The sequence below is a fragment of the Myotis daubentonii genome, chromosome 10 (assembly GCF_963259705.1).
Source record: "Myotis daubentonii chromosome 10, mMyoDau2.1, whole genome shotgun sequence".
Lineage (NCBI taxonomy): Eukaryota > Metazoa > Chordata > Mammalia > Chiroptera > Vespertilionidae > Myotis > Myotis daubentonii.
In genome coordinates, this window is record NC_081849.1 from 3,485,031 (window position 1) to 3,510,242 (window position 25,212).

The 25,212-nt window shown below is 59.5% G+C and overlaps 1 protein-coding gene across 1 annotated transcript; it reads left to right on the forward strand.

The window, feature by feature from the left end:
- The first annotated feature begins 18,740 nt into the window (after positions 1-18,740).
- On the forward strand, positions 18,741-23,279 carry MNX1 (motor neuron and pancreas homeobox 1). Its single transcript, XM_059711344.1, has 3 exons — positions 18,741-19,700; positions 22,260-22,420; positions 22,928-23,279. The coding sequence occupies exons 1-3, from the start codon at positions 19,025-19,027 to the stop codon at positions 23,267-23,269; spliced, it is 1,179 nt and encodes a 392-aa protein (XP_059567327.1). The 5' UTR covers positions 18,741-19,024; the 3' UTR covers positions 23,270-23,279.
- The last annotated feature ends 1,933 nt before the right edge of the window (positions 23,280-25,212 follow it).

The following is a 25,212-nucleotide window of genomic DNA, read 5'->3' on the forward strand; positions in this document are numbered from 1 at the left end:
CCAGTGTGACTGCGGGCTCACAGCGTCCTCCCGCCCGGCCTGCAGCTCAGAGATGGCATTTGGCCCCGGCAGCGACCCATCTGTCCCCACAGTGAAGAGCAGCCCCCTCGCCTAGAGGCGCCGCCAGGGCAGGACTGTGCAGGCCAGGCCCCGTGCATAGGGGACACCCACCACCACCTCTAACCACCATCTACGCCCACATAAGCCGGGGCCACCCAGGCCCCAGGACGCCCACCCACAGCAAAGCCCACGCAGCCAAGCCTCCTGCCCAGCCCTGGACTCCAAGTGTTAACCTCCAGAGAACAAAACCTCGCGAGCTGGAGACCAGGTGCGCTCCCCTTCTGGGGCTGCTGGGACAAACTGCCCAAACCCAGTGGCTTCAACAACAAACATTTATTGTCTCCAGTTCTGAGGCCAGGAGTGTGAGGCCACGGGGTCAGCAGGCCACGGCCCTCCCACGGTGCCAAGAACCAGACTGCTCCCGGCCGCTCGCAGCCCCCAGGACCCCCGGCCTGTGCCTACGCGGTTTCTTCCTGTGCACGGGGCCGCGTCCAAATGCCCCCGTGCCCTGGGGACACCAGTCATGTTGGATTAGGACCCGCCCTAAGGACTCACCTTCACTTGATCACCTGTCAAGTTCTGCTTTCTAAATAGGTCACATTCTGAGGCCCTGGAGATAGGGATTAGGATTTCAACAGATCCATTCTATTGCAAAAAAAAAAAAAACAAGCAATACGAAATGGAGCAGAGCGAGCCTGAACCACTGAACGGTGCAAACTGTAGACATGTTTTGGTTGCTAATCCTCACCCAAGGACATTTTTCCATTGATTTTTAGAGAGAGGGAAGGAAGGAAGGAAGGAAGGAAGGAAAGAAGGAAGGAAGGAAGGAAGGAGAGAAAGAGAGAAACATGGGTGTGAGAAAGACACATTGATTGGTTGCCTCCTGCATGAGCCCCCACAGGGACCCGGGATGGAAACTGCAACCCAGGTCCATCCCCTTGACCAGCAATCAGAGCTGAGACACTTCAGTGTGCAGCTGGCATTCTAACCACTGAGCACACTGGCCAGGGCCAAAAGGGGCACTTTTTTAAAAGAAACACAACGTGTTCTAATCCAGATGAATTTCTTGGAGAGGATGAGCAGGCTACAGCATCCCGCAAAGGTCAGCCAGAGTCCATGTTCACAGAGTGTGCTGGGCAGGCCGGTGCCCCGTGCGGACCCCCGAGGAGAGCCGGACAGACGCGCCTCGGCCACACCCAGCAGGTTCGCTCACAGAACTGAGGCCATCGATTAGCTTTGCAGCTTCAGGAAAGCTCAGTATTAAACTGTCATTTTGTCAATAAAACGTCATTTCATCAATATAACGTCTGTGCGCCCGAATGTTTCTGCATAATTAATTCTGCAGATGCATTAAGGAATGTTACACACAATATTAATCAAAAAGTCGTGTCGATGGACAGGTAATATATAAGCCCGGACAGAAAGATTACAAACCTCCCTGAAAGCTGCCTTCCCACCGACACACTCCTTGTCTAGAGATATGTAGATCTTTTTTGCATAAAACTGCTATTTAAAAAATTAGCCAGTCAAGGAAAAGCAACTCAAGTAACATAGAGAAACCTCTTGGGGAATTAACATTTTACCGAACATTTTTTAATAAGTTGCATTTAGTGTTTAGAAAGTCCTCTGAGGCCAGGGCCCTGAGACACCCAGCATGTCTGTGTGCGGAGCTCCGGTGCCTGATGCCCCATCCCGGCCGCACCCCCAGCCACGCCCACCCTGGAGCCTTCCTCCTCCAGCTGCTTCAAAACAGGCCAAGTGTTATCACCTTCAGAGGATCCTGAAGGCATCTTCCATCCCAGGCTGAGGTCAAGGTCGAATGCTGAGCCCCGAATGTCTCGGCAGGTACCTGGAAAACGCCCCAACTTGGCCACTGGATCCTGCCCAGGTGACAGGAAACTGTGAGGAAGAAGCAACCCAACCCCACACACAACTGGCCCCGTGGTGTCCCCTCCTTGGCTGGGCTCCCAGCTCCTGACTCCATTAACCTCTGCCAACTGCCTCCTGTGCAGCTCTCCACGGCCACAGCTCTGCCAGGTCCTCATCAGTGCGCCCGGACCTCTGCTCAGAGAGCCCCGCCCTCACCTGGAGCCACCTTGGGCAGGAGGCCGAACGGGGAGTGAGACCCAGCGGGCACGCAGAGGGGCCCTGCTCAGAGCTCCCGGTGCCTGTGTTCTTGGTTAACACATTAATGCCAAGGCCCCATCCTGGCCAGGCCAGTGTGACACTGTCAGAGCCCCACCCGGCCAGTGGGACCTGGAACTGGGTCTTGCTGCTGCCAACCCAGCCTTCCCTAGACACCTGCGGCTCGAGGGCCATGGCCTTCCCTGCCATCACTGCTTCCCGGCCAGGACCAGCCTGATCAGACTTGCAGATACTCACCGTGGGAGAGGCGGCACCCTGTGCACCCCTGCTTCTTGGAAGCTCAAACCAAGGAAAGGAACTCCCCCAAAGTAACAGTTTGCAGGTGGCACAGCCGGGTCCAAAGCCAGGACGGAGGAATGCCATCAGCACCTCAAACGGTGCTTGGTGCAGCGAGCGTCACCGGCGCCGGCCATCCTTTGGGTCGGGGCTCAGACACCCTGATCCAGCTCTTGCTCCCCAAGTTTCTCTGGGGACCCACTCGCTGCTCAGGAAACAGAAGACTGTGCTGCTCACGGCCCATTCCCGCCCTGGCTCTGCCCCCACTGCCCTGTGGCTGGCACCGGTTACCTCCCCAGCTGCTCAGCCCAAGGGAATTGTTTGCTGTGACTTTCTGGCCTTGGAGAGGGTGGAAGGTCATGGCCAGCGGTCAGCTTCCTGAAGAAACGCTGCCCTGGGGTCGGCTCCCCGGAAAAGATGCGCAGGGATCACCTTCCAGTCACACCTGAATGGCCAGACGTGGAAAGGGAGGCTCAGCCCCACCAGAGCGGGACGCCCCCTGACCTGCCCAGGCCCCTTCGTCTCCAGAGGCAGCCCGACCCTCCCATGGACGCTCCTCCGTAGGCCTCGTCACCTCCCTAGGCCCACGTTCACCCCATCACGCTGCGTTATGGCTTCAACATGAACGTTCAGTCGGTAACAGGTGCCCACACTCATGCCAATTCCGCAGCCTCCCTGGTCACAACTAATCAATACCAAGTAGCTCACGTCCCAAGGGCCGGCCTGTGCTCCACCTCTCATGTGGCAGAAGCTGTGGGGGAGCTGTGTGTGTCCTGTTGACAGATATCATTGTCCCCATTTTGCAAATAAGGAAACTGTGGCTGAGAAGGACCAAGTGACACTCCCAGGATCACAGTAGCAAGCGGTCGGGAGGTGCCCTAAAGCCAGGCCCTTAGAGTAGCCCCCCCCTCCCGGCGACCCACTGCTACATGCACACATTACATGTGAAGTACATGTATCCGTTTTCTCAACTGACAGGTCACTGGCTTGTCAGACCTGCTCTCAAATGCTTTAACACAGCCCTGGCTGGGTGGCTCAGTTGGCTGAGCATCGCCATGCATCCAAAGGTTGCCAGCTGGACTCCCGGTCAGGGCACATGCCCAGGTTTTGGTTTCGAGCTCGATCCCCAATCAAGGTGCCTGCAAGAGCCAGCCGGTTAATGTTTCTCACGTCAATGTTTCTTTCTCTCTCCCCCTCCATTCCTCTCTCTCTAAAATCAATAAAAACATATTTAAAACAAAATAAAATGCTTTAACATAGATATGATATTTGTACCTTTATTTTGCCACAGATCCCTAAAATTTAAAATGCCCTACTTTATGGACAATTACATAACATGTTTCAGCTACGACAGTCAAATAAGGATATTGTCATGAACTATTTCATTTTTTTTCTTCAATTCTTTCAGAGATGATGTTTAAACACGTTTTAATCTAAAGTTAATGCTGCATTAGTAAAGGCAGGTATGTGGCCCAATACGGTCTTTGAAACCCCTTCAGCTGACAAGACGAATATTATGAACTGTATATCATTACAAGGCCTGTGTTTGAAGCAAATAGTTCTTATTAATTTAATTATTTAACCAAATTTACAATCATTACAACCCCTTTCCAAAGAAAACTTGTATTATCAGTAACTTTTCCATGCGTCTTCCTAGGAGCTTACTGTTATCCACAGACGTATGCATGCTCTGAGTGCTGAACATTCCATTTTCTTCGCCCAGGACCCTCTATCACCCAAAGGTGTTTTATAATAATTTGGGAAAACCGAACTCTCTCGCCCTCTTCAGTGGTAGGGCTCGGGCCACAGGAAAGCGAAGTTGACATATGTGAGGCTGCGTCATTCCTGTGCAGGAGCCCAGGCAAGCACTTCCTGTGTTCACGTGAGTGTGAGGGAGCCACTGAGCAGAAGTAAGTGTGGCTCGCTGGTCATTTGAATGATGTGGGGAAATGGAAAGGTTAGGGTGATGGTGATGCTGAGGATGAGATGATTCATGCAATGAGCCCCAAATCGCTCTCGTTAACAAAACCCATAAATCCCAACCTAGAACCTCCAGGTCCCCAGGCCTCGAAAGAGGGAGTCTAGGGGGGAGAGGGCGTGCCTTCCGATCATTTCCTTGAGGAAGAGTCTACAGTAACCAGCATGTCCTCCCCACGAGGCTGCGTCCTAGAGGCGTCCCAGCCCCTGCAGGGAGCTGACGGCCTCCGCTCACCCACTCGCCTGTGGACTGGAAGCGCGCTATGTATTTGACGAATTCGAAGGAAAAGAAGTGCATTGTTTTTTTAAACAGTGTGTTATTTTAAATACAGTTTGGTATACAAGGAGCTCTCGTATGGCAAAGTGTAAGAAGCAACAGACTAAATAAATGATAGGGAGGTTATTACAGATAAATCTATGAAAATAGATGTGTAACGAACACACCGAAATGCTCAGATGAAGCCAGAGGAAAGGAATGCGCACCTTCAGAAGGACCAACTAACATGGGCCGTTTGAGTAGGCCCTGTCCTAGCAATCCCTGTTCGGAAAGCGGGCTGACAGCGACAGGCGGGCAGCATCAGCATAACACCCTGTAGGCTGTTCGAGACTCAGAATAACACCCGGTAGACAGTTACAGAGAAGACGGTGACTCTCGTCTAAAAGAGGCGCTCCCAGGATGTGCCACCATCTCCTTCCTTCCTAGCAGCCCTAAAAAGAAGGGATGCCCTGGCTGGTGTGGCTCAGTGGGTTGGGAGTTCTCTTGTGCACCAAAGGACTGCTGGTTCGATTCCAGGTCAGGGCACATGCCCAGGTTCAGGGCTCGATTCTTGGTAGGGTGCGTGCAGGAGGCACGGATTGATGTGTCTCTCTCACATGGAGGTTTCTCTCTCCCTTTCCCTTCCTCTCTTTAAAAATCAATTTTAAAAATCTTTTAAAAACAAATAAAGGACAGCACAGAGAGACTGAAATTTGCCTTAAAACTCTGCCCATGTCCACCGCACATGAGAAATGAGCTGAGCATTCAGAAGGAAGGAGAGATGATGGCTTTAAGAATTTCCCGTGTGATTTCACCAGCAAAGGGGACCAGGCTGTGAGAGGTGGTCCCTGGGCACAGACGCCAAGGCCATGGGCCCGGTGATTACCTCCCCTGAGGATAACCTTCTAGCTTGTTCTGCAACCACAGGAAGCCTAAAGAGAGTGCACGTCCATAAGGACCTACTGGGCTGTTTAATGGCTCAGAAGTTCTTCGCATAATTCTGAACTCTGTGTCCCAGAAGCTAAAGATGAAACCGGCCTGGCCAGCGTGGCTCAGTGGTTGAACATCGACCTGTGAACCAGGAGATCACAGTTCGATTCCCAGTCTGGGCGCATGCCTGGGTTGCGGGGTGATCCCCATTTGGGGGCCTGCAGGAGGCTGCCCATCAATGATTCTCTCTCATTATTGACGTCTCTCTCTCTCTCTCCCCCTCCTCCTTCCTCTCTGAAATCAATAAAAATATATTTTCTAAAAAATGAAAAATAAAGTCAAAACTGCCAACGCAGTCCCTGGCTGTCTTCTCCGGCTTTCTCACACCCCCTCCTCACCAGGTGGTTGAGGCTGACAACCTGGAGGCTTCAGGTGAAAGGCAAAGTTATGCCAGGCTGACTTAGCGCACTATTGGCTGTTGATACGACACTGAAACTGCCCATGACGGATGAAAAACGACTTTCCGATCTCAGGGGAATAAATCAGGGCCGACGAGTGAGTCTACTTAATAGTTAACTGTAGCCAGTAAAATATTACACCTGTTATTATTCAGGGCAAACACCACTCCTTCCATTTGTTTATTGAGGAGACAATTTATTTGAGGACATTTAATTGCAACAGTGAAGCCCGGCTTGGGGGTTAATCCCGGTTTATCGATGCAATTAAAAGCAGTGTGCGCGGCGTGCGCGTTTATTATCCCCGGCAGTGTTGACACAAGCCTGCCGGGCCCTGTCTGCCCTGCCTGTGCTCCTGCACCGTTTGCATAGTCTAATTGAGGCAAGGCTTCTAATTTGATTTTGCTTGGAACAATAGGGTTCAAATTGCCGCATAGATCCAGCACTGTTTGCTTTCTCGTCAATGACATGGCCTGGTAACGGCAAACAGCTCCTCCTCACACCTCTGGCAGCATTCCACAATGACCTGGGCCCCGGTCCCACCCCTCCTCCTTTCCCAACTGCCGGACCTAGCGCCCCTCAGATCTCACTAGCTCCGGCCTAAGTCAGCTCCTGGGTGCCCGCCCCTCTCGCCGGCTGACAACCTCCCCACAGCTTGGAGGGACCTGTCTCGCAGGGAAATGCCCTAAGTGGGGAACAGGGAGCCCACAGCCCCCTCACCCCACTGGGTCCATCCTGAGACATGGCCAGAGGAGGCACTTTGAACGTCTTACTTATTACTTACTCTTTTTTATTTTATTTTATTTTATTTTATTTTATTTTATTTTATTTTATTTTGTTAATCCTCACCTGAGGATATTTTTTCCATTGATTTTTTTGGGGTGTGTGTGGGGTTTTTAGGTTTGTTTGTTTTTGAGTCTGGAACGGGAGGAAGCGGGGGAGAGAGAGAGAAACATCAATGTGTCCATGGGAGAGAGACACATTGATTGGTTGCCTCCCACATGTGTCCCCCACATGGGGACCAAGGATCTAACCTGCAACCCAGGTCTGTGCCCTTGACCTGGAATTGAACCCCACACCCTTCAGCACATGGGGCAACATTCTAACCGCTGAGAACCGCCGCCCAGGGCGCGACATCGCTTTTTCCCCCCTATTGGCTATGATTTTCTTCTGGTCCTATGTCTGTTGTTTTTATTTAGGTTTTTTAAATGTTCTCTAATTGTCACTATGGTTAATACAGGGTGTCCCAGAAATGTGTATACACTGTAAGAGGTGATAGATCAATTGAAACCAAATAGGGTTCAGATTTACCCATTGGGATTAACAATGGCAGCCAAGGTGTGTGTCCAGTGTTTGGGACACCCTGTATTTGGCCACCTGTTTCGGGAACCGTTTCTGGAAGGGCTTGGAGACTCTCTCTCTTCCCTTTTCTTTCTGACGGCCTCCTCCCCACCCAAGTGCATCTTCACCACCCCTTCCGGTGCCTCGGACAGCCCTGGCACCCGGCTGTGCCTCTGCAAGTGGTCGCTGGTTGACATCGCACCCTTTCTGTGTCCACACTCGCCCTGGCTCGGTGCCGGAAGGGTGCTTGAACTCCAGCTCTTGAGGGACAAAAGACTGGCTGATGGAGCAGCGATGTTTGGCGTTTCATCAGAAATATGAAACGTCATCTCACTCACAGGCCAAACCCTCCCGTATGGCTAGTGTCCCGCGAGCTCACAGGCTGAAGGTGGGCTTTGGTCGGGGAGGTATGGGTGCCCCGCCCCCGGCTGTTGCAGGAATGAGGTGGCCAGGAGAATCTCAGGCCACGCCCCTCTGAATTCCAATGATGCCTCTGCCACTGCTGGGTGTGTGATTCGTGGGCAAATCAACCAAACTTCCCAAGCCTCCATTTCCTCCCTGTAAAATGGGCACAAGATCATAGCTGGAAGCTGGCCTGCACTAGGTCCCCCAACGGTTTAAATGACCCCTTTTCCGCTGATGGCAAAATGACATGTTCACAGATATGAAACTGAGACCCAAGGAAATGAATCACGTGGCCCAGGGGATAGAGAAGGTGACAGAGCAGCTGGAACAGGACTCCTCCTCTGTCGTGTGACAGAAAAATAAGGTTCCTGTTGGCTGTTTGTGGCGAGCCTGGGGAGCTTTTCCTGCGGGAGGATCCGGAGAGACACCTGTGCTACCCCACGAGTGCACGTCCAGGCCCGGATGTAAGTCTGACTGCACGAAGCATGGCTCCGTCCTTGTTCATGCACGCACCACACGTGGCCTGGCGTGCCCTGCTGTGCGTGCACGTGCTGTTTGTTCCTGGAGTATTGAGCTGGTCAGCAAAGCAGCTGAGAAGTACTTGCTGACCTGCACCTGTTAAACAGTCTGTGTGGGACCAAAGGGCCAGAAAAGGGCCTGTGGGTGTCACTCCCAGCTGGGGAGGGGACGCTGAATTCTCCCCCCAGCCACAGGACGACATGTGCCCACACGGTGTTTCACTCGTCTGGCAGGTGACCCACGGGGGAGCCTGTGGCTCCGGGGCCTTTGCCTCCTCTGGCCCAGGCCATCGCTCCGACCATGCTCACTGACCATGCTCACTCTGAGCAGCGGAGAGGGAAAGAAGGCCCATCCCTCTCGCCCAGTGGTGTATCCTGACCGCAGGCGCACAGGGAGCCTGGCTGACATTGCTTCTGGAGCGCTCTCTCATCGCTTACCCTGCCCCTCAGTCCTAGCTAATAACCAGAGAGAGGAGGTGAGCCAGCTTGGATTTGTCCTGCAGGCGGGGTCAGGGTGAACATGAGCCCACCTGCCCATGTGTCCCCTGGGGAAGCGCCTGTGGCTGGGGTTGGCTCAGAGGTTCTTAAAGTTGAAAAGTGTCACTCAGATTGCAGGGTCCCCCTGCCCTCCTGGCCACAGGTGGGAAGGAATGGGCTGCCTGCGTCCTGGACCCCAATCCTCTTCTCCCCAGAGGGTTGCATGCAAGACTCGCCTTCCCAGCGGGCATTCTCTGCACGGGGCACATTTCCCCTGGCACCAGCTGGGAGCCTCAGGCAGGTCCCCACCTGCCAGGACCCTGGGCAAGACCTGGTCTTCCTGTGCCCTGGCTCCCTGGCATTTAAGGTCCTGACTTAAAAAGCTAAAACTTCCCCCTCTGCCCCAAACCAGCCCCAGCCCGTATCAGTGAGGGGCCTGGAGACCAGGGCAGGGGGCAGGGTCGCTTAGCAGGACAGGGGAGCCAGCTCCTGCGAAAGTGGAGGGGCTGGGACATCACAGCGCCCCCCGAACCCCCAGTCATCCCGCCTTCCCACAGCGAGGGCGCAGGCCGCGCAGGAAATGTCCTAGGGCCGGGGGACAGAAACTGGGGTGACCTCCCCACTGCAGGGAGTCTGGGGAGTCTGGGGAGGGAAGGGTCAGCGACTCCACAAGCCAAGCATAGTTTTACCACTTCCACTTCCATCGGCTGGGAGGTTGAGGCCGGGGTTCTGGCTTCTAGAAACAGCCCCTGGCCAGTGTGAGGCCGGAGGGCAGGTGCGCCAGGGTCCCACGCGGGGAAGGGCTGGACGCGAGTCGCATCAGGCTCTGACCGCCTTGCGGGGTGCCAGGGCCCGAGCCACTGACCCTGGGGGCAGACGAGCGCCACTCGGAGCAGGGACTGCGGGACCTAGAAGGGGAGTGGCCGCCGCCTCCACCCCACCCCACCCCCACCCCGGCCCCCGCACCCGCTTCCCCCGGGTGGAGGTGAGGGAGTGGGGTGGGGCAGGGGCGGGTGCCAGCACAGAGCAGCAGCCCCATAAATCTTCCCGAGAGGAATTAGTTAATTTGTCAATTAAATAAGGGAAGGGGGGGCGGTCAGGCTGCGGAAGCCCCCCGCGGCCCCAGAGCTCAGGCCACCTGGGGGGCGGGGCCCCCTCTCTAGACAGGGACTTGGAGGAGGGGGTGGGGGAGGGAGGGGCGGGGAGGCGGGGAGGCAGACGGTTCGGAAGCCCGCCCCGCGCCCCCTCGGCCCCTGGGCCCCGGAGCGCGAGGTGCGGAGTGGAGGCCTGTGTGCCGTCTCCGCGGCGGCTCGGGGCGGGCTCCCCGGCGGGGCCCCTCCCCCGGAGCCTCCTGCTGGGAACAGATTTTTTTAACAGAAAGAATCTGCGAAAACAGGCGGAGCCCGCCCCCTCCCGCCCGCTCCCGCCCGGGCCCCCGGCGAGGACCGCTGCGCGCGAGCGGCTAGAACCGCGTTAGCTGTTCCGTCGGGCGTAACGCTGCACGTGCTGACCCATATATTCTAACTGGAAACGGACTCAGTCACTTAAAATATGGCAACGTCGATAGGACTAATTAATTGGAAATAAGAAACGAAAGAATACAATTAAACGAGAACAGAATCATTTTCTAATTTAATAGAGGGACATTTATAAAGATCACAAGCTAAAAGGCATCGAATGATTCTATCGACATGCTATTAAATCAGCCGCTCGGGGCGGAGGGGGCCGGGCGTCCAGGGCGCTGGGCGGGTCTCCTCCCGCCCGCACCGGACCTGCGCGGGGTGGGGGTGGGGGGGGCGGGCCCCCCCGCAGACCTGCCTCCCAGCCAGCCGCTCGGCCGCTGGGCCGGTCACTCCCGCCCAGGCCGGGGCTCCCAGCCTCTGCCGGGAGGCCGGGTTCGCAGATATATTACAACAAAATCACTAATTGGAAAATGAAATTGTCAATAAAGCATCGCCTCCCCCTCCCCACGTATACAATATCCTTAAATATTAAGATATTTTATTAGGCCCATTTCCTAACAATAATTTATTGCAATAAAACAGACACCACAGGTCCCCTTAAATTGTCTTTTCATAATGAATAAATTTAAGCAGGCTAATTAATATATAAACTAGCCCAATTTGTCAAGTTGATTTGTATTTTAGTTAATTGTGAAAGTAATTACCACACGGTCAAATTAACAGCTTTCTGGAAATGACCGAGCCTGACGTTTTATTTCCTTCCTGGGTGAAGAAAATTCATTTTTCCAAGCTCTTGATGTGATGAATAAAAGTCATAAATCTGGGTGATTGGTGCAGGCAGAGTCTAAATGGCTTCATATTTCATTTTAGGTTTAATAGAAATATTCATGCTCTGTTTTAATGAAATTAAATTGAGGGGGGATGGGGCCAGGAGGTGGCGGTGGCCGGAGCTTAAAGGGACAGAGCACATTTTCCTCCCCTGCCCTCGGCGGGCAGGCAGGACGCCCAGGTCACCTCCACGCTCCGGTGCCAGAGTCCAAGGCCCGAGGCCAAGGCCTGGCCAGGGAAGTGGAGGCAGCAACTCAGGAGCCCCAACCCAGGTGCATCCCAGGGCGGCCAGTGCCTGCGCCCCACGCCTGCTGAGGCCACTGACAAGGCCAGGTCACCTGGGGGCTGGGCAACGCTGCCTGTTGTCATAACTCAGGCCTGAGCTGGGGGGGGGGGGGGGACAGGGTCAGTCTCCTTCTGTTGCCTGGTGGGGACGCACAGGAGGACATGCAGCCTCAGACAGATACTTTGTGGGGGCCCCCAGGCCCCTCACTCAAACCCTCTGCTCTCGCCCCCTGCAACTTCCCGCTCAACGCTGCTGCAGCGTCCACCTTGCCGTGGAGGTAATCAGAATGAATGAGACCGCCAGGGCCCAGGACAATCACCCCAAACGAGACAGCCAGTGCCCAGACAGTTGCCCCAAAGCCTGGGTGGCAGAGCCCCCCACTTGGTCCTCAGGAAGGATGTCTTCAGACTCAGAAACTTTGCTGTGTCTGTTCCAATCACAGTTGGGGGGTACATGCTGTCAGCCACTCTGGGCACCTGGTGGGGGGAGTAGGGGGTCCCTCAGCATGCCTGGGTCCCCCGACTGTCCTGGCCCCAAAGCCCCTTAATGGAGCTGACCTGTGACTTGTTGATTTCCCCTGAGCAAATAAGGCTTTGATGCAGTTCCAAGCAAGAGTAGTTAGCTGATGAATTGACAAAAACTAATCAGCTTTATTGGGAAACAGGTTAAGGGCACGGGCGTGTCAATAATTCTCAGCCTGACCCGCTCATCCATTAGCCGGAGCCGGCTGATTGGAGTAAGAAGACCCTCTCACATTTTGCTCTGAAATTGCTTTCATAAACTCGCCATTATTAGCAGCCGGTGCGAGCAGCTAATTTAGAGAAGACATCCCAGGCATGTCACATCTATCATCCGGGTTTATGTATCATTATCTCATTTACAGAATGTCGCAGTGTAATATGTGTTTTTGGCAATAGGCTTGGCCGGGTGCCTGGGCTGCGGCTCTTTTTAGCAGCACAGCGGGAACCTCCTGCCCCCTTTGCCACCACCAGTCCTGGGGACCCGGGAGGGCGTGGGCCCCAGCTGAGGACTCTTTCCTCGTGGGCAGGGACAACTGGGTCCACGTGCCCACAAACACACACGCACAGACTGTGACGCCCTCGCGCCTGCTCCCTCTTGCGTGGCCCTGGATCGAAGCCCAATGTCAGGATTTGCTCCACCTGGGAGCCGGCAGGATGCGAGTTCAAGATTCTGCCCGTGCCCTGGCTGGTTTGGCTCAGTGGATAGAGCATCGGCCTGCGGACTCAAGGGTCCCGGGTTTGATTCCGGTCAAGGGCATGTACCTTGGTTGCGGGCACATCCCCAGTGGAGAGTGTGCAGGAGGCAACTGATCGATGTTTCTCTCTCATTGATGTTTCTGACTCTCTATCCCTCTCCCTTCCTCTCTGTAAAAAATCAATAAAATATATTATAAAAAAAAAGATTCTGCCCGGGACCCCCTCCCCGGAGCAGGGCAGCGGCAGGTGGTGGGGTGTGGTCCGCTTCCCCTGCTCCAGGAACCATGGTCTCACTGAGCACCATCCAGGCTGACCTGGGGGCCCAGGGACAACCGGGGACAACCCACCACCAGAAGGTCCCGCTCCGCCCTCCCGGCTCCCTGGGCGGGGGCCTGACCTTCCCTGCCTGGGCCGCCACTGTCCTCCCTCCCTGTGGGCCTGGGTCTGCAGCCCAGACGCGGGCCACCGGGAGTGGCCACCTGTTCGGCTTTAATTAGTTTAATGTAAAGGCCCCTCCCGGGGCTCCTGCAGTGACAGCCTCGGAGCCGCTGGCCTTTCAGTGGAATTTCCCAGATGGGCTGAGGGGAGGCCAGGGCGGTCACCAGGGGCCGGTTAACGAGTTCATTAGCCAAATTATCTTGCCCTCAGCACTGGGCCCAGGAGAGAGGGCGCAGGGGTTGGGAGGGGGTCTTCCCCACTCCACCCTATAACCTCCACCCTCTACCCCCACCCAGCAAGGGGTCCGTGTGCAGGCGAAGGGAGGAGACACACACGGACACACGCACACAGGCACGTGGGTGTCAGGAGGAGGGGACCCCGGACCCAGAGGTTTCAGCTGCCATTTCCACCTCCTGTCACCTGAGCTTCCTCAGTAGGAAGGAGCCCAGCAGGGTCAAGGCCATGGGAAACAGTGGTTAGAATCATGCAAGGAGGAGATGATGACAAATAAGGAGACTGTGGGACCTGAAGTCAGAGCCTGGGCCTGGCATGCTTTCCGCAGGTGCCGGCTGCTGGCTGGCACTGTATGGGAAGGCCCATGGAAACACTAATGCGGTGACCAGCTTGGGGCATCCTGGGGGGTCCCGCAGCTTCCCTCCCCTCCCCACTTACTATGTACGTGTTTGCCGCTTCAGGGTCTCAGATTCCTCTTGGGTGAAGTCCTCCCTGTTCAAATGGGGGGGGGGGGAGGTGGGAGGGGGCAGCAGGGGGCTCTTGACAGACCTGCCCCTTCTGCCCTTCAGACCCCACTCCCCACCGGCCCCAGGAGGAATGAGGACCCTGGCAAACCAGCCAACGCTTGCATATAGGGACCCTCCCAGGTCCACCCCCAGCCTGAGATCTGTCCCTGGGCCTGAGTGTGTATCTGTGGGAAGAGGCAAGGGCAGGCCTGGAAGAGGTGAACTTGACCTCTTTTGCCCATCTCAGGAGGGATCCAGTCCCAGTCCCCCTCTCCCTCCCTCCTCCCTTCCGCAGCCACTGCTTCTGCCACCTCAGCAACTGCTAAATAGACCAATTAGCAACGACTTCCTGCCATTACCCGCCGCGGAGTTGCACATTAGCGCGACCATTCGGCCATAATTTCGCGTCAGACGGCACTAAAAAGTTCAGGCACTGAGGCGCGAAGACGGCTGAACCTCGGCTGCTGCTGTTTCTTCCCAGCCTGCAGCCGGGGCCACGCTTGGCGACCGCCCTCCTCCCGCTGGGGGTGCGGGTGGGGGACAGAGAAGCGCCCTGCACCGGCTCACAAACGCCACCCTCAGCCAGCATTTTCGGCTGCTGAGGCCCGCGGAGAGTGAGTGCTGGGTGAGCAGACCGTGTGCTGTCCTCGGTCTTAAAATAAGACGCGCCCTCGACAGTCCAGACTCCCTCGGATTGTAGGTCAGAGTGGGCGCTGGGGAAAGGGCCGTGCAGCTGCGGCGGCTGAGCGCCCCGACCTGGGTGGGTTTGGACACCTTGCTCCTGACAGCAGCGAGAACCTGCAGTGACAGTAAATTAAATCAAAATCCTGCAGCAACAAGTCTTCTCCCGGGAGTTTCCAGAATTCTTGGGGGGACTTGGGAGCCGTGGCTGGGACCGCTTTGGGGCTCCTGGGTCAGAAGGAGACCTGCAGACGGTGGGTGCTGCCTCCATCGCAGGGGCCCAGCGCCAGGCCTGCCCCTGCCTGTGTGTCCAGGGAAGCAGGGCGCCTGCCCAGGGTCTGAGCAGAAAGCAGATGTTTTGTATCTGGAGGAATTTTCCAAAAACAGAAGGCCCGTAGATGGCTGGGTTTTTGCTTCTAAATCCCGCAGCATCCACCAGCCCCAGCAGCGAGCACCCGTTGCGCTGGCTGTCTGCATCTAGGCCCGGGCCGGGCAGAGGACAGGCCCGAGACACCGGGACCGCGGTGACCCGAACCCAGGCGCCAAGAGCGAGGCCGACAAGAGGGGAAGAGGGAGGGGAAGCGGCGGGTTGGTGCGCGGGTCTGCGGGCCCCAACCTTTCCAAACCTTTTAGAAGCCCAGCGCCGCGGGTCAGGGAGGAGGTCAGCAGATCAAAGCGCATCGCTAACCAGGTGGTACCTCTGGCCCTCCGGGCGCTGGGGCGGGGACACCTGCGCGGACCTGCCCCGCCCCGCCCCGCCCCGCCCCCACCCCGCGGGCGCCTTCCGGTGACCCGGTCCCATCGCCCAGCGCGCGCTTCGCAGGCCTCCGGGCGCGGTGCGGCCTCCGCGGTGCGGCCGTGACGCGGTTCCCCGCGCTCGCCTCCGCCCGGACGGAGCTAATCCGGACCCGCAGGCGTGCCGCGCCCTCAGCCAGCATTTTCGCTGGTCGCCCGGCTGCCTGGGGTCCAGTCCCACCGCCGCCCTTACCGCAGGCCGGTCACGGAGCGCCCCCGCGCCTCCGTTCCCCGACGCAAGCCCGAGAGGGTAAACTGCAGTCCATGAATCACACCTCCCCACGCCCAGACAGGGCTGCGGCAGGTGCGGGGCCCTGGGTTCGAGTGGGGAAACCCCCGCTGGGGAAGGTGGGCTCTGCCGAGGAGCCTCTCCCGCCCCGGGCCTGGGGGGCCTGCCTGTTAGGGCCGGGAGCCCCCACGCCACGCGGAAGGAAGCTGGTACCGCGGTAACGATGGTGCCGCCCCCATCCTCTGCGTGAACGTGCGCGTCTTATGCCCAACTTCACACAGATGTGTATTTATCTGGACGAAATTTCCAAAAACAGAAGGCTCGTAGGTTGCTGGGTTTTACACATTCAAATTCTGCAGCATCCCCCTGACCTTTTAAAAATATAAATATAAATATAATCTTTCCAGACGGGAATAGGCGTGGATTACAACAGTTTTTCTTTTGCGATTGTTTGCATAAACCTTCCCCTTTCTGAGCAGCGGAAGAAAGGGCGCTGCAGGAGATGCTCGGAACCTCAAAGGAAGACCGCGGGGAGAGGGGGAGGCCAGGCCGGGAGCAGGCGGCCGGGACTCACAGGGGAGGGCCCAGGGCCGGGATGGGAGCCGCCCGCCCAGAGGCTGCCCTGAGAGAGGAGACCTCGGCTCTCCCGCTGCAGCCCTGCTCCGAGGCCGGAGCCTTCCTCAGAGCAAAGGGCTGCCCAGTGCAGGCGCTGGCCACCAGACAAACCCCGCTCCCCAGAGCTGCCCCTCCCACAGCTGCTCACAGAGCCTCCCACAGTGTGTCCACCGGAGCAGATGTGGTCACGTTAAAGCCCTGTAGCACCGGAGTCCATTGGTCCCAGCACCACCAACTTCTCCAGACAAGGAAACACACGTTCACCTAAAGGAAGAGCCGCCTGCGGTTGGGCTGCAGCTGGAGGGCGGTCGGGCCGGGAGCGGGCTGGGCACCATCACTGAGGCCTGGGTTGAACCAGATGAGCCTGAGCTGTGGCCTCCTGACGTGCTCTCAGCTGGACCCAGGGGTGGGGGGGGAGGGTAACGGGGGAGAGGGAATTTGGGGGGCTGAGAGGGAGGTTACTAGGAACAAGAAGGGTGAAGGTATTCCTCTGGGAGTCACTGAAACACTGGCTTTGTTGAGGAAAGGGGTGTTTGGGGAGTGTAGACTGCACACCCATTCTCAACTGAATCGGCCCAAGAGTGGGTGTTTGGGTAGGAGAGAGGGTGGAGAGCTCCAGGATCAATGGGGGGGGGTACTTAGTTGGCAGTCACCCCACCCCAGCCCCGGAATCTGTGCCCTTGGGACGGATGACCCGTCTCAGCAGGTGGAGGAGGGGGGAGGAGAAAGGCCCTGCCTTGGAGCTAAGGCCTGTCTGAGGGCCGCCACTGCCCTCTCCAACCTGGGGGGGCAGGGAGACACTCTCCCTTGAGAGTGAAGGGTGTCCTGCCCAGAAAGGGGAGCTTGGAACCCCAAAGGCAACAGGTAGGAGGAAAGGGGGCAGGGATGGGGACACTGAAGGGCAGAGGCAGAAATGTGTGGCCCCTGCTGTCAGACCTGGGCCCAATCCCAACTCTGAGGCTGTTACCTGTGGGGGACGGTTACCTGTGGGGGACAGTCTCAGCCTCTTGAAGCTGGACTCTGTGAAACGGAGGTGGCAAACCCTTCTAGTGTCCTAGTGAAGATGAAAGAAGATCACTGTAGACCGCTCACTGCCTGTAGCAGGTGTTCCAGAAATGTGAGTGCTCCCCTCGTTCCATGAGAGGCTGGGCTGCATTCCTATTTGTTCAGAAAGATCTCATCTACGACAAACACCGTGTCCCTGCCGATGCTGTCACTCCCATCTGCAAGTGGACACTGGTTTGTGCAAAGCGCTGTGGCACTTGCTGGGGTGGGGGTGGGGGGTTGCTGCCAGCCACTGCCCGCCTCCTAACGCCCACCGGGCTCTGCTGGTCCCAGGACGCCCCCGTGAGAGGAAAGAAACTGGGCTCTTGACAATGGAATCCCTGCCGTCAGCTCTCCCCGAGGTAAACGCCTTTCCAGAAAAACAACAGGGCCCCACACAGTATTTACCTTTTTAAAAACCCTCCTGTAGCAACCTGACCTGCTCATTGACAAATTTCCTGCCCCGATTGTCCTGCGCCCCGCCCCTCCTGGCCTTTACTCACCTTCCACCGCCCGGGAAGCCCGACTTCAAGAACCTGAAACTCCTCCCCATTCCCACACCTGTCTGGGGAGATAACTGGGTCTCACCGAGCTATTGACAAAGCCTAGTGTTGGGGGCCACCTGCCTGTTGATTCTTTCCGCTTAAAAAAGCCCCTTGAAAGTGCGTTTACTGTAAATATTTGAGGCGTATGGGGGGGGGGGGTCTGGACTCTCACTCCAACACCGCCGGCCTCGGCTGGTTTTCCAGGGCTGCGGGTAGGAAGCGAACGAACACCGGCAGCATTTTCCTGCCAGGGTCCCAGCGACCAGCCTCAGGACAAGCTCTGCTCCGGGCGGGTACTGCCTCCTGCACGCCCACCAAGGACCGCCCCAGGCAGGTGGACAGGTCTCCGCGCCCGCGGTCCTGGGCTCTGCAGCGGCCGGAAGGCACACTCACGCACACACGCACAACACCTGGAACGCACGGCACCTTCCAGAGGAGGTAAGGAGGTGACTCACACCTGCAGAGGGTTGCGACAGGGGCACAGACCGCTCCTGTGCGCCGCGGAGACCCAGGAGCGAGGCTTGGGGACCCCAAGGTCCTCTTTGCTCTGCAGTCACTGAGCAGAGCTGCTAGTTCTAGAAGCAGCGTGGGCTCCCCCACGGAGAAGTGGACAAACTCAAGTGCTGACGAGGAGGCGGGGGAGGAGGCGCTCTGCCGGCTCTGGGTGACCCGAGCGCAGAGGGGAACAGCGCGACTCAGGGGCTGGGGTTGGGCAGTCGCGGGGGCCCCGCGGGGACCCAGGACCACCAGCGCCCGCCATCCTGCTCAGCACCCCCAGGAAGGAGAGCAGGAACCCTAGATTGGGCCGCAGAGCTTCCCACCCCTGGTCGCTGCTCCCTCCCTGCCACCGCTGCCGGGCACCCCGGGCTGTTTAGGACCTTGCAGCGCAGGGGCGGGGCGGCCGGCGGCTGCGACGGTGACAGGTGCGCCCAGCGGCCAATGGCCAGGCCCGCGCCCCTCCCCGGGCCCCCGCTGCGCGCGCCAATCCGCGACCGCGCTGCGCTTCAAGTGCGCGCAGGGGCGCGGGTCCCCGCCACCGCGCCAGCGGCCTCCGCCCGGCGCCCCATACTCGCGTGGAGTTTGTGCGAACGCGTGTGAGCGCGGCCCGGGCGGGGCCCTCGTGGAGGAGGCTGCGGACATGGTCACTCTGGGCTGAGTTTGCGGCGGCGACTTTGATTATTGGCAGATAATCACCATAACAATACCGAGCCCTGGGGCTTGCCACGCCACGCGACGCTCCGAGAGCCTGCACACGGCCGCGCCACTCACCACCCAGCCCTGATCGCCAGCCCCTAACGAGCAGATGGAAAAATCCAAAAATTTCCGCATCGACGCGCTGCTGGCAGTGGACCCCCCGCGAGCGGCCTCCGCGCAGACCGCGCCTCTGGCCCTGGTCACGTCGCTCGCGGCCGCAGCATCCGGCCCTGGCGGCGGCGGGGCGAGCAGCGGGGCGAGCGGCAGCTGCAGCCCCGCGTCCTCGGAGCCGCCCGCAGCGCCCTCCGACCGCCTGCGCGCCGAGAGCCCATCGCCTCCTCGTCTGCTTGCCGCGCACTGCGCGCTGCTGCCCAAGCCGGGCTTCCTGGGCACGGGCGGCGCGGGTGGCGGCGCGGGCGGTGGGCCCGGGGGTCCCCACCACCACGCGCACCCGGGCGCCGCCGCCGCTGCCGCTGCTGCCGCCGCCGCCGCCGCGGGAAGCCTGGCGTTGGGGCTGCACCCGGGGGGCGCGCAGGGCGGCGCGGGGATCCCCGCGCAGGCGGCTCTCTACGGCCACCCGGTCTACGGCTACTCGGCGGCGGCGGCGGCGGCGGCCCTGGCAGGCCAGCACCCGGCGCTCTCCTACTCGTACCCACAGGTGCAAGGCGCGCACCCCGCGCACCCCGTCGACCCCATCAAGCTGGGCGCAGGCACCTTCCAGCTGGACCAGTGGTTGCGCGCGTCCACCGCAGGCATGATCCTGCCCAAGATGCCGGACTTCAACTGTGAGTACCGAGCCGCCCTCGGGGTAGGAGATTCCTGGCAGATAGTTCTCTTGCGCACCCGTCCGCCTCCACGGGACACCCCCCTCCCTTCGCTTTCTGCTCCGATGGAGCGGTGGAAGCGCCGCGAAGCCGCCCTGCTCCACCGGGGCCTGCGAGGACTCCGGCGGGCTGCGCGGTTGGGATGGGCGCGAATCAGTAAAATGGCCACTTGCGGGCCTTGCCTTCTTTCTCTCAACGGTTCGGTGCAGCTGGAGGTGTGAGACTAAAATCTAATGATTAACTGGCAGGCTAGGGGAGAAGGAAGTGGCGGGGGAAGGAAGGAGCGCCCCAGAGCGCCCTGAGTCAGGCGGCCTGGGGGTCAGGAACAAGGCGCTCCTATCCAGGGAAACTGACTTAAATTTGTCCCACATTCTGGGTTCTGGAGAGACCCCCACTCTCCTGGCCCCTCCCAGGAGAGGGAGAGATCGGGAGCAGCAGGAGAGAAATGGGCTCCCGGGGCCCGAAGGCCAGAGCCCAGGCCACCCGGGCCCTTCCCTGGCTCTGCTGCCTCTGGAAGGGCACTCGTCCAGGGTGCAAAGCCCAGAGGTGATGGCCTGACTTGAACGGAGTGGTGGTCAGTGGGCCCCTGTGGCAGGGGGATGCACCCTTTGTCAGGAACCCCATCACAGGGACTCTAAGCAGCAGCACCCACTTTGAAGTGGGGATGCCCTACACAGAAGCGAACCCTTCCTCTAGGAGAGAGGTGGGCGGTGGACTGCAGGCCGCCGGCTCACCACCTCCCAGGCCGGACCTTCCCCAAGGCCTGGGCCAGCTCTGGCTTTGCTGGCGAGAGCCCCTGGCTGCAGGGAAGAGTCGGTCTCCATCCTGGGACCCGCCCCATAGGCTCAGAGGAAGACCATAGGCTTTATGCTTCCCAGCACCCAACACCCAAACAAAGAGACCCCATTGTTTCTGTCTGAGTGGATTTGTTTAGACTGAGGAGATGCAGGCATGGTAGAGGGAAAAGCCAAAAAGAAAACAGAAATAAACACTTGGCAGAATTCAGATTCCTCTGTTAGAAGCCACGGCTGTGACTAAACAGAGAAAAGCTAGGGCCACAGAAGTCACAGCCCAGTGAGGAAAATCCCAGCAGGGCACTGCTTGCCTGGGCCGGCCTTGCCTCAGCTCAGCTCCCCGAGGCCGTATGACCGCCCACCCCGTCCCATTGGAGTCACTCCCGCCTGAGCCCCCACAAAGAAGAGGGTAGGCTGGCCCTCACCTCTCATTGGGGGGCTGCCATGCTACAGACGCAGCTGATCCAGGGCCAGTGAAACCCAGGGCCTGGCCCTCCCCCCAGCACGCCTCTTCTCATTATGATCTGCATCCCCCCCCCAGACTGTCCCCCACTGTGTGTGTGGGGGGGTGGGGAATTGGGGGGGGGCTGGCTTCTGCAGCCACCGAGGTGCTTTGGGGGCCTCGATGGAGCACAGCGTCATGCAGGAAATCGATGAAAGCTCCATTTCTTTGCCAACACACTTTGTCCATCTCTGGTTCCAAATTTTGACCCAGAGGCAGCCGACTTAGAATCCAGGCAGTGTGAATCCAGAAAGAAGGTGAACACTGAGCCCCAAAGGGCCAGGGCCGCAGCAAACTGGCCAGGGTGCCTAGCGTCCTAGTCCCCGCTGGTCGCCAGAAGGAAAACCTGTTCGGTTCCTTTAATTGGTCATCTCTGCTGTCGGATGGCATTTTCCAAATGGTCCTTTGGGAGCCAGTGTTTTAATTAAAGTTCTAATGTTGTGTCAAGTTGGGAATCCGGCGCCTTGTTTAACTAAAGCGGGGGGCGTGGGCCTCCCATAAAGCAAATTGCGGTCCCGGGGGAGCTGCTCCTCCGGCCTGGCCGGCCTCCTTTCTTCTCTTTCTTTCTTTTATTGTCTAACACTCGTCAGGCTCCTGGGAAATCAAGGGAAGTCTTGTTTTGAGGTCATAAAATTCTCTGTGATGTAACCGTGTGAAATTATGTAAATAAAGAGAGAGACCTCCTTGAATGCATAGAAAGCAAAGTCCCTTCTGCCCAGGCCTTTCATTTGCATAAAGAGAATGTCCTGGAAGGCTACCAGTTCCCGGTCCCAGGCCCGGCCCCTCTGTGCTGGGCGGTTGGTGGAAAAAACATTTTAAATGGGGGGAGGTCTCTGATGAAAACTGTTTAGGCCCAGGATTCAGTTCCTGCCTCCCGCCCGCCCTTCCTCCTCCTCCCTTCGTACCTGAGGCGCCCGCACAGTGTGGAAGGAAGCGGGTAGAGCCCGTGGGAACCTGCGCGGGAGTGGGCAGGCCTGAGGCCGCGGTGGGTGCTCTCCTGCCTCTGCCAGCGCCCCCGGGTGGGGAGGGCGCCCCAGGACGGGCTCTCAGGGTCTGTCTGGGATAGAGCTGTGGTCCCCCCCCCCCCCCCCCACACACACACCGTCCGGTTCCGCCTGGGCCTCGAGGTTGGGGAGGGTCGCTGGCACTAAGGTCCCGCCTCAGGAGGACCCCGGGTGGGCGGAGGCCCGAGCCAGGCCGCGCCTCACGCCGCTCCGCCCGCAGCCCAGGCGCAGTCGAACCTGCTGGGGAAGTGCCGCCGGCCGCGCACCGCCTTCACCAGCCAGCAGCTGCTGGAGCTGGAGCACCAGTTCAAGCTCAACAAGTACCTGTCGCGGCCCAAGCGCTTCGAGGTGGCCACCTCGCTGATGCTCACGGAGACCCAGGTGAGCGCCCGCCGCTCCCGCACCGGCCTGGGGGGCGCTGAGCCTGGGCGCTGAGTGCGGATTACTGTGGGGCGAGGTCAGGCGCCCCCCGCGGGGGTTCCTCACCCGGGCCCAGAGGTCTGATTCAGGAGATGGGGGGGGGGGGAAGGAACCTGCATTCTAACGACCCTCTGCCCCCCGTTCCGAAGCGGGTGGCCCCAGGTCACATTCGAGAAATTTTGTTCCAGAAAGAGAGGCGGGAACACCCTGAGCTTCACAGACGCCCCCAGCTGCCCTGACCCCCGCCCCCGCCCCCCGCCGCAGGCCCAGGGAGCGGAGGTGGGGGGGTGGGGGAGAGAAGGCGCGGTAGGGCTCCAGCTCAGCTCCCCTGAGCCCCCGCCACCAGCCCTGCCCAGCTCCTCGCGGGGCCGAGCCCCACTCGGGGGCCGGCTGGCAGGTGCCGGAGCCGGGCCTGGGAGGGAAGGGAGCGGAGGGCGGTGAGCGTGTCTGACCCCCTTGTGCCCACAGGTGAAGATCTGGTTCCAGAACCGGCGGATGAAGTGGAAACGCAGCAAAAAGGCCAAAGAGCAGGCCGCGCAGGAGGCCGAGAAGCAGAGGGGCGGCGGGGGCGCGGGCAGGGGCGGCGCCGCCGAGGACAAGGGCGACGACGAGCTGCTGGGGCCGCCCGCGCCCGGGGACAAGGGCGGCCGGCGCCCGCGGGACCTGAGGGACTCTGACCCCGAGGAGGACGGGGAGGACGAGGACCCCTTCCCCTACAGCAATGGCGGCGCGCACGTCGCCTCCTCCGACGGCTCTTCCGGGGCCGACTCCCCGCCTCCGAGGCCGGGGCACCAGCCGCCCCTGCAGTAGGACCCGGGCTGTCGCCGCAGCCACCGCCGGCCCCAGGTCCCGCACCGGTCGGGGCTGCAGGTCCGGGCCGCAGCACCCGTCTGCTCCGCAACGGACCGAGAGAGGCGGCCCAGCGCGCGCAGACTTGAACTCTGGTTCTTATCCATGGAATTGGGGGAGGGCCGGTATTGTAAGGAGAACCGACGCCACCCGGGGCGGCGCCCAGCTGCCCTTCCCGAGTGGGGAAGGCGGGACCCTAGTTCCACCCCTGGAAACTGGAAACCTCCCTGGAAACGCCACTCGCTGAGTCTTGAGAGAAGAGAATGTGCTTATGTATCTTAGGGGGCACTTCTGTCAGCGTTCCCGCTGCTGGAGCTCTAGCGCTGTGCCGTCTTTATTTTTGTACACTGTATTTATATATAAAAGAAACGTCTATGCATGCTAAGTTATTATTCCGCTTCTCCCATCGTCCGCGGTGGAATGTAAAATAAATTGGTTTTTTACTGGAGGAGCGGGACAATCTCTTGGGGGGAGCGTGGAAGAGCCTTACAGCTCTTGTCGAAAGGATGGGGGTCTCCCCGCCCCCAGCGACTCGCAGCAGGAGGTAAGAATCCGAATCCCAGAATTGCAGCTTCGTGTGAGGCCCGCCTCCGCCTCTGAGCGCCCGCGAGAGGGACGCTGGGTTCCGCTGCTGGGGAGCCGCGGGTGCGAAGTGTTGGTATAAAAGAAAGTCCCCGAGGCCAGGTGTGCGCTCGCGTCCGGGTGCCTGGCTCTCGCCCGTCCCTATGCCCCACCCGGGAGGGTGACCCTGGGCCCTGGCTTGTTGTCCCGTTTCCTTGCGGGGCTTCTTGCTTCACTGGGGTCCAGAAGTGAACCTCTGCGTGTTTCGGAAAAGACGCTCCAGCCGCCTACACTGGACGGGCACTTGAGGTCCGCGCGGCCAGGGCGCCACCTGCGCACGTTCCCGGGTCCCCGTGGCCTCCCAGAGCGCGGCGCAGTCCCTCCCCAGCTCCCAGCCTCGGAGCCCGGCCTGGAGCGGCTTCCTGGGATCTGCGAGGACAGCACAGGCCGAAGGACAGCCCAGAGCTGCACTGGCTCCGGGTTAACCCACCTCCGCAGCGCGCGCCATCCATCACCCGCGCCAGGTGCTGCACACATGCCGGCCTCGCGCCCCCGGCTCCTGCCCCGCCGCCTCCGGCCCCCGCCGCTTCCTGCCCCCTCCGCCGCGCCGGGGCCTGGAGGAAATCGCGACGGGGACACTGCTCTCTCCCTCCTCCTGTTTCCACTCTCTGGGCCCCGGGCGCGGGGTGAGCGCCCCTCCCCCGCCTCCCAGCTGATGGATGAGTTCGCAGGGGCCGGGCGGCTCATTCCCGCGATTACGCGCAGGCCAGCGGGGCCACGCCTCCACCTCCAGGCCGGGCGAGATTAATATCCTCTCTGGCAGCTCATTATCACCCCGGCTCCTTCCATAAAATCCAACCCCGCCGAGCCGGGGGCGCGACCGCGGGAGCAGCTGTCGGGCGCGGTCCTGGCCGCCTCGGGGTCCAAAGGTGCTTCGGGGGACAGGGCTGGGTTTGCAACTGGTGGGAAAGCCCCGCGGAAGGGGGGAGGGGAGAGGAAGAGGGCGCGCCTTCGGGTTAAAAGCGATCTGCAACCTGTGTGTCTCGTTTTAATTTCTAACGCAGCGGCGAGTTCAGCCTGAAGCGATCGCTCCCCGGGCCGGCTGCACAGCTGTGTATTCCCGCGCGCCGGCCCGCCCTCGCCCCCACCCGACCCGGCGCTGGGCGGCCAGTACTCCGCCGCGCGGCTGGGGGGGGGGGGGGGGCACTGGTCCTGGAGTCGGACCTCAGGCCCCAGCAAGGTGCTGTCTCTTCACCCAGCGGGCAGACCCGCTCCCTCTGCGGCAGGGGAAGGGGGCGCCGAGGGACATCCGAACCAGCCCTGCTTGGCGCGGGGACTTGGCG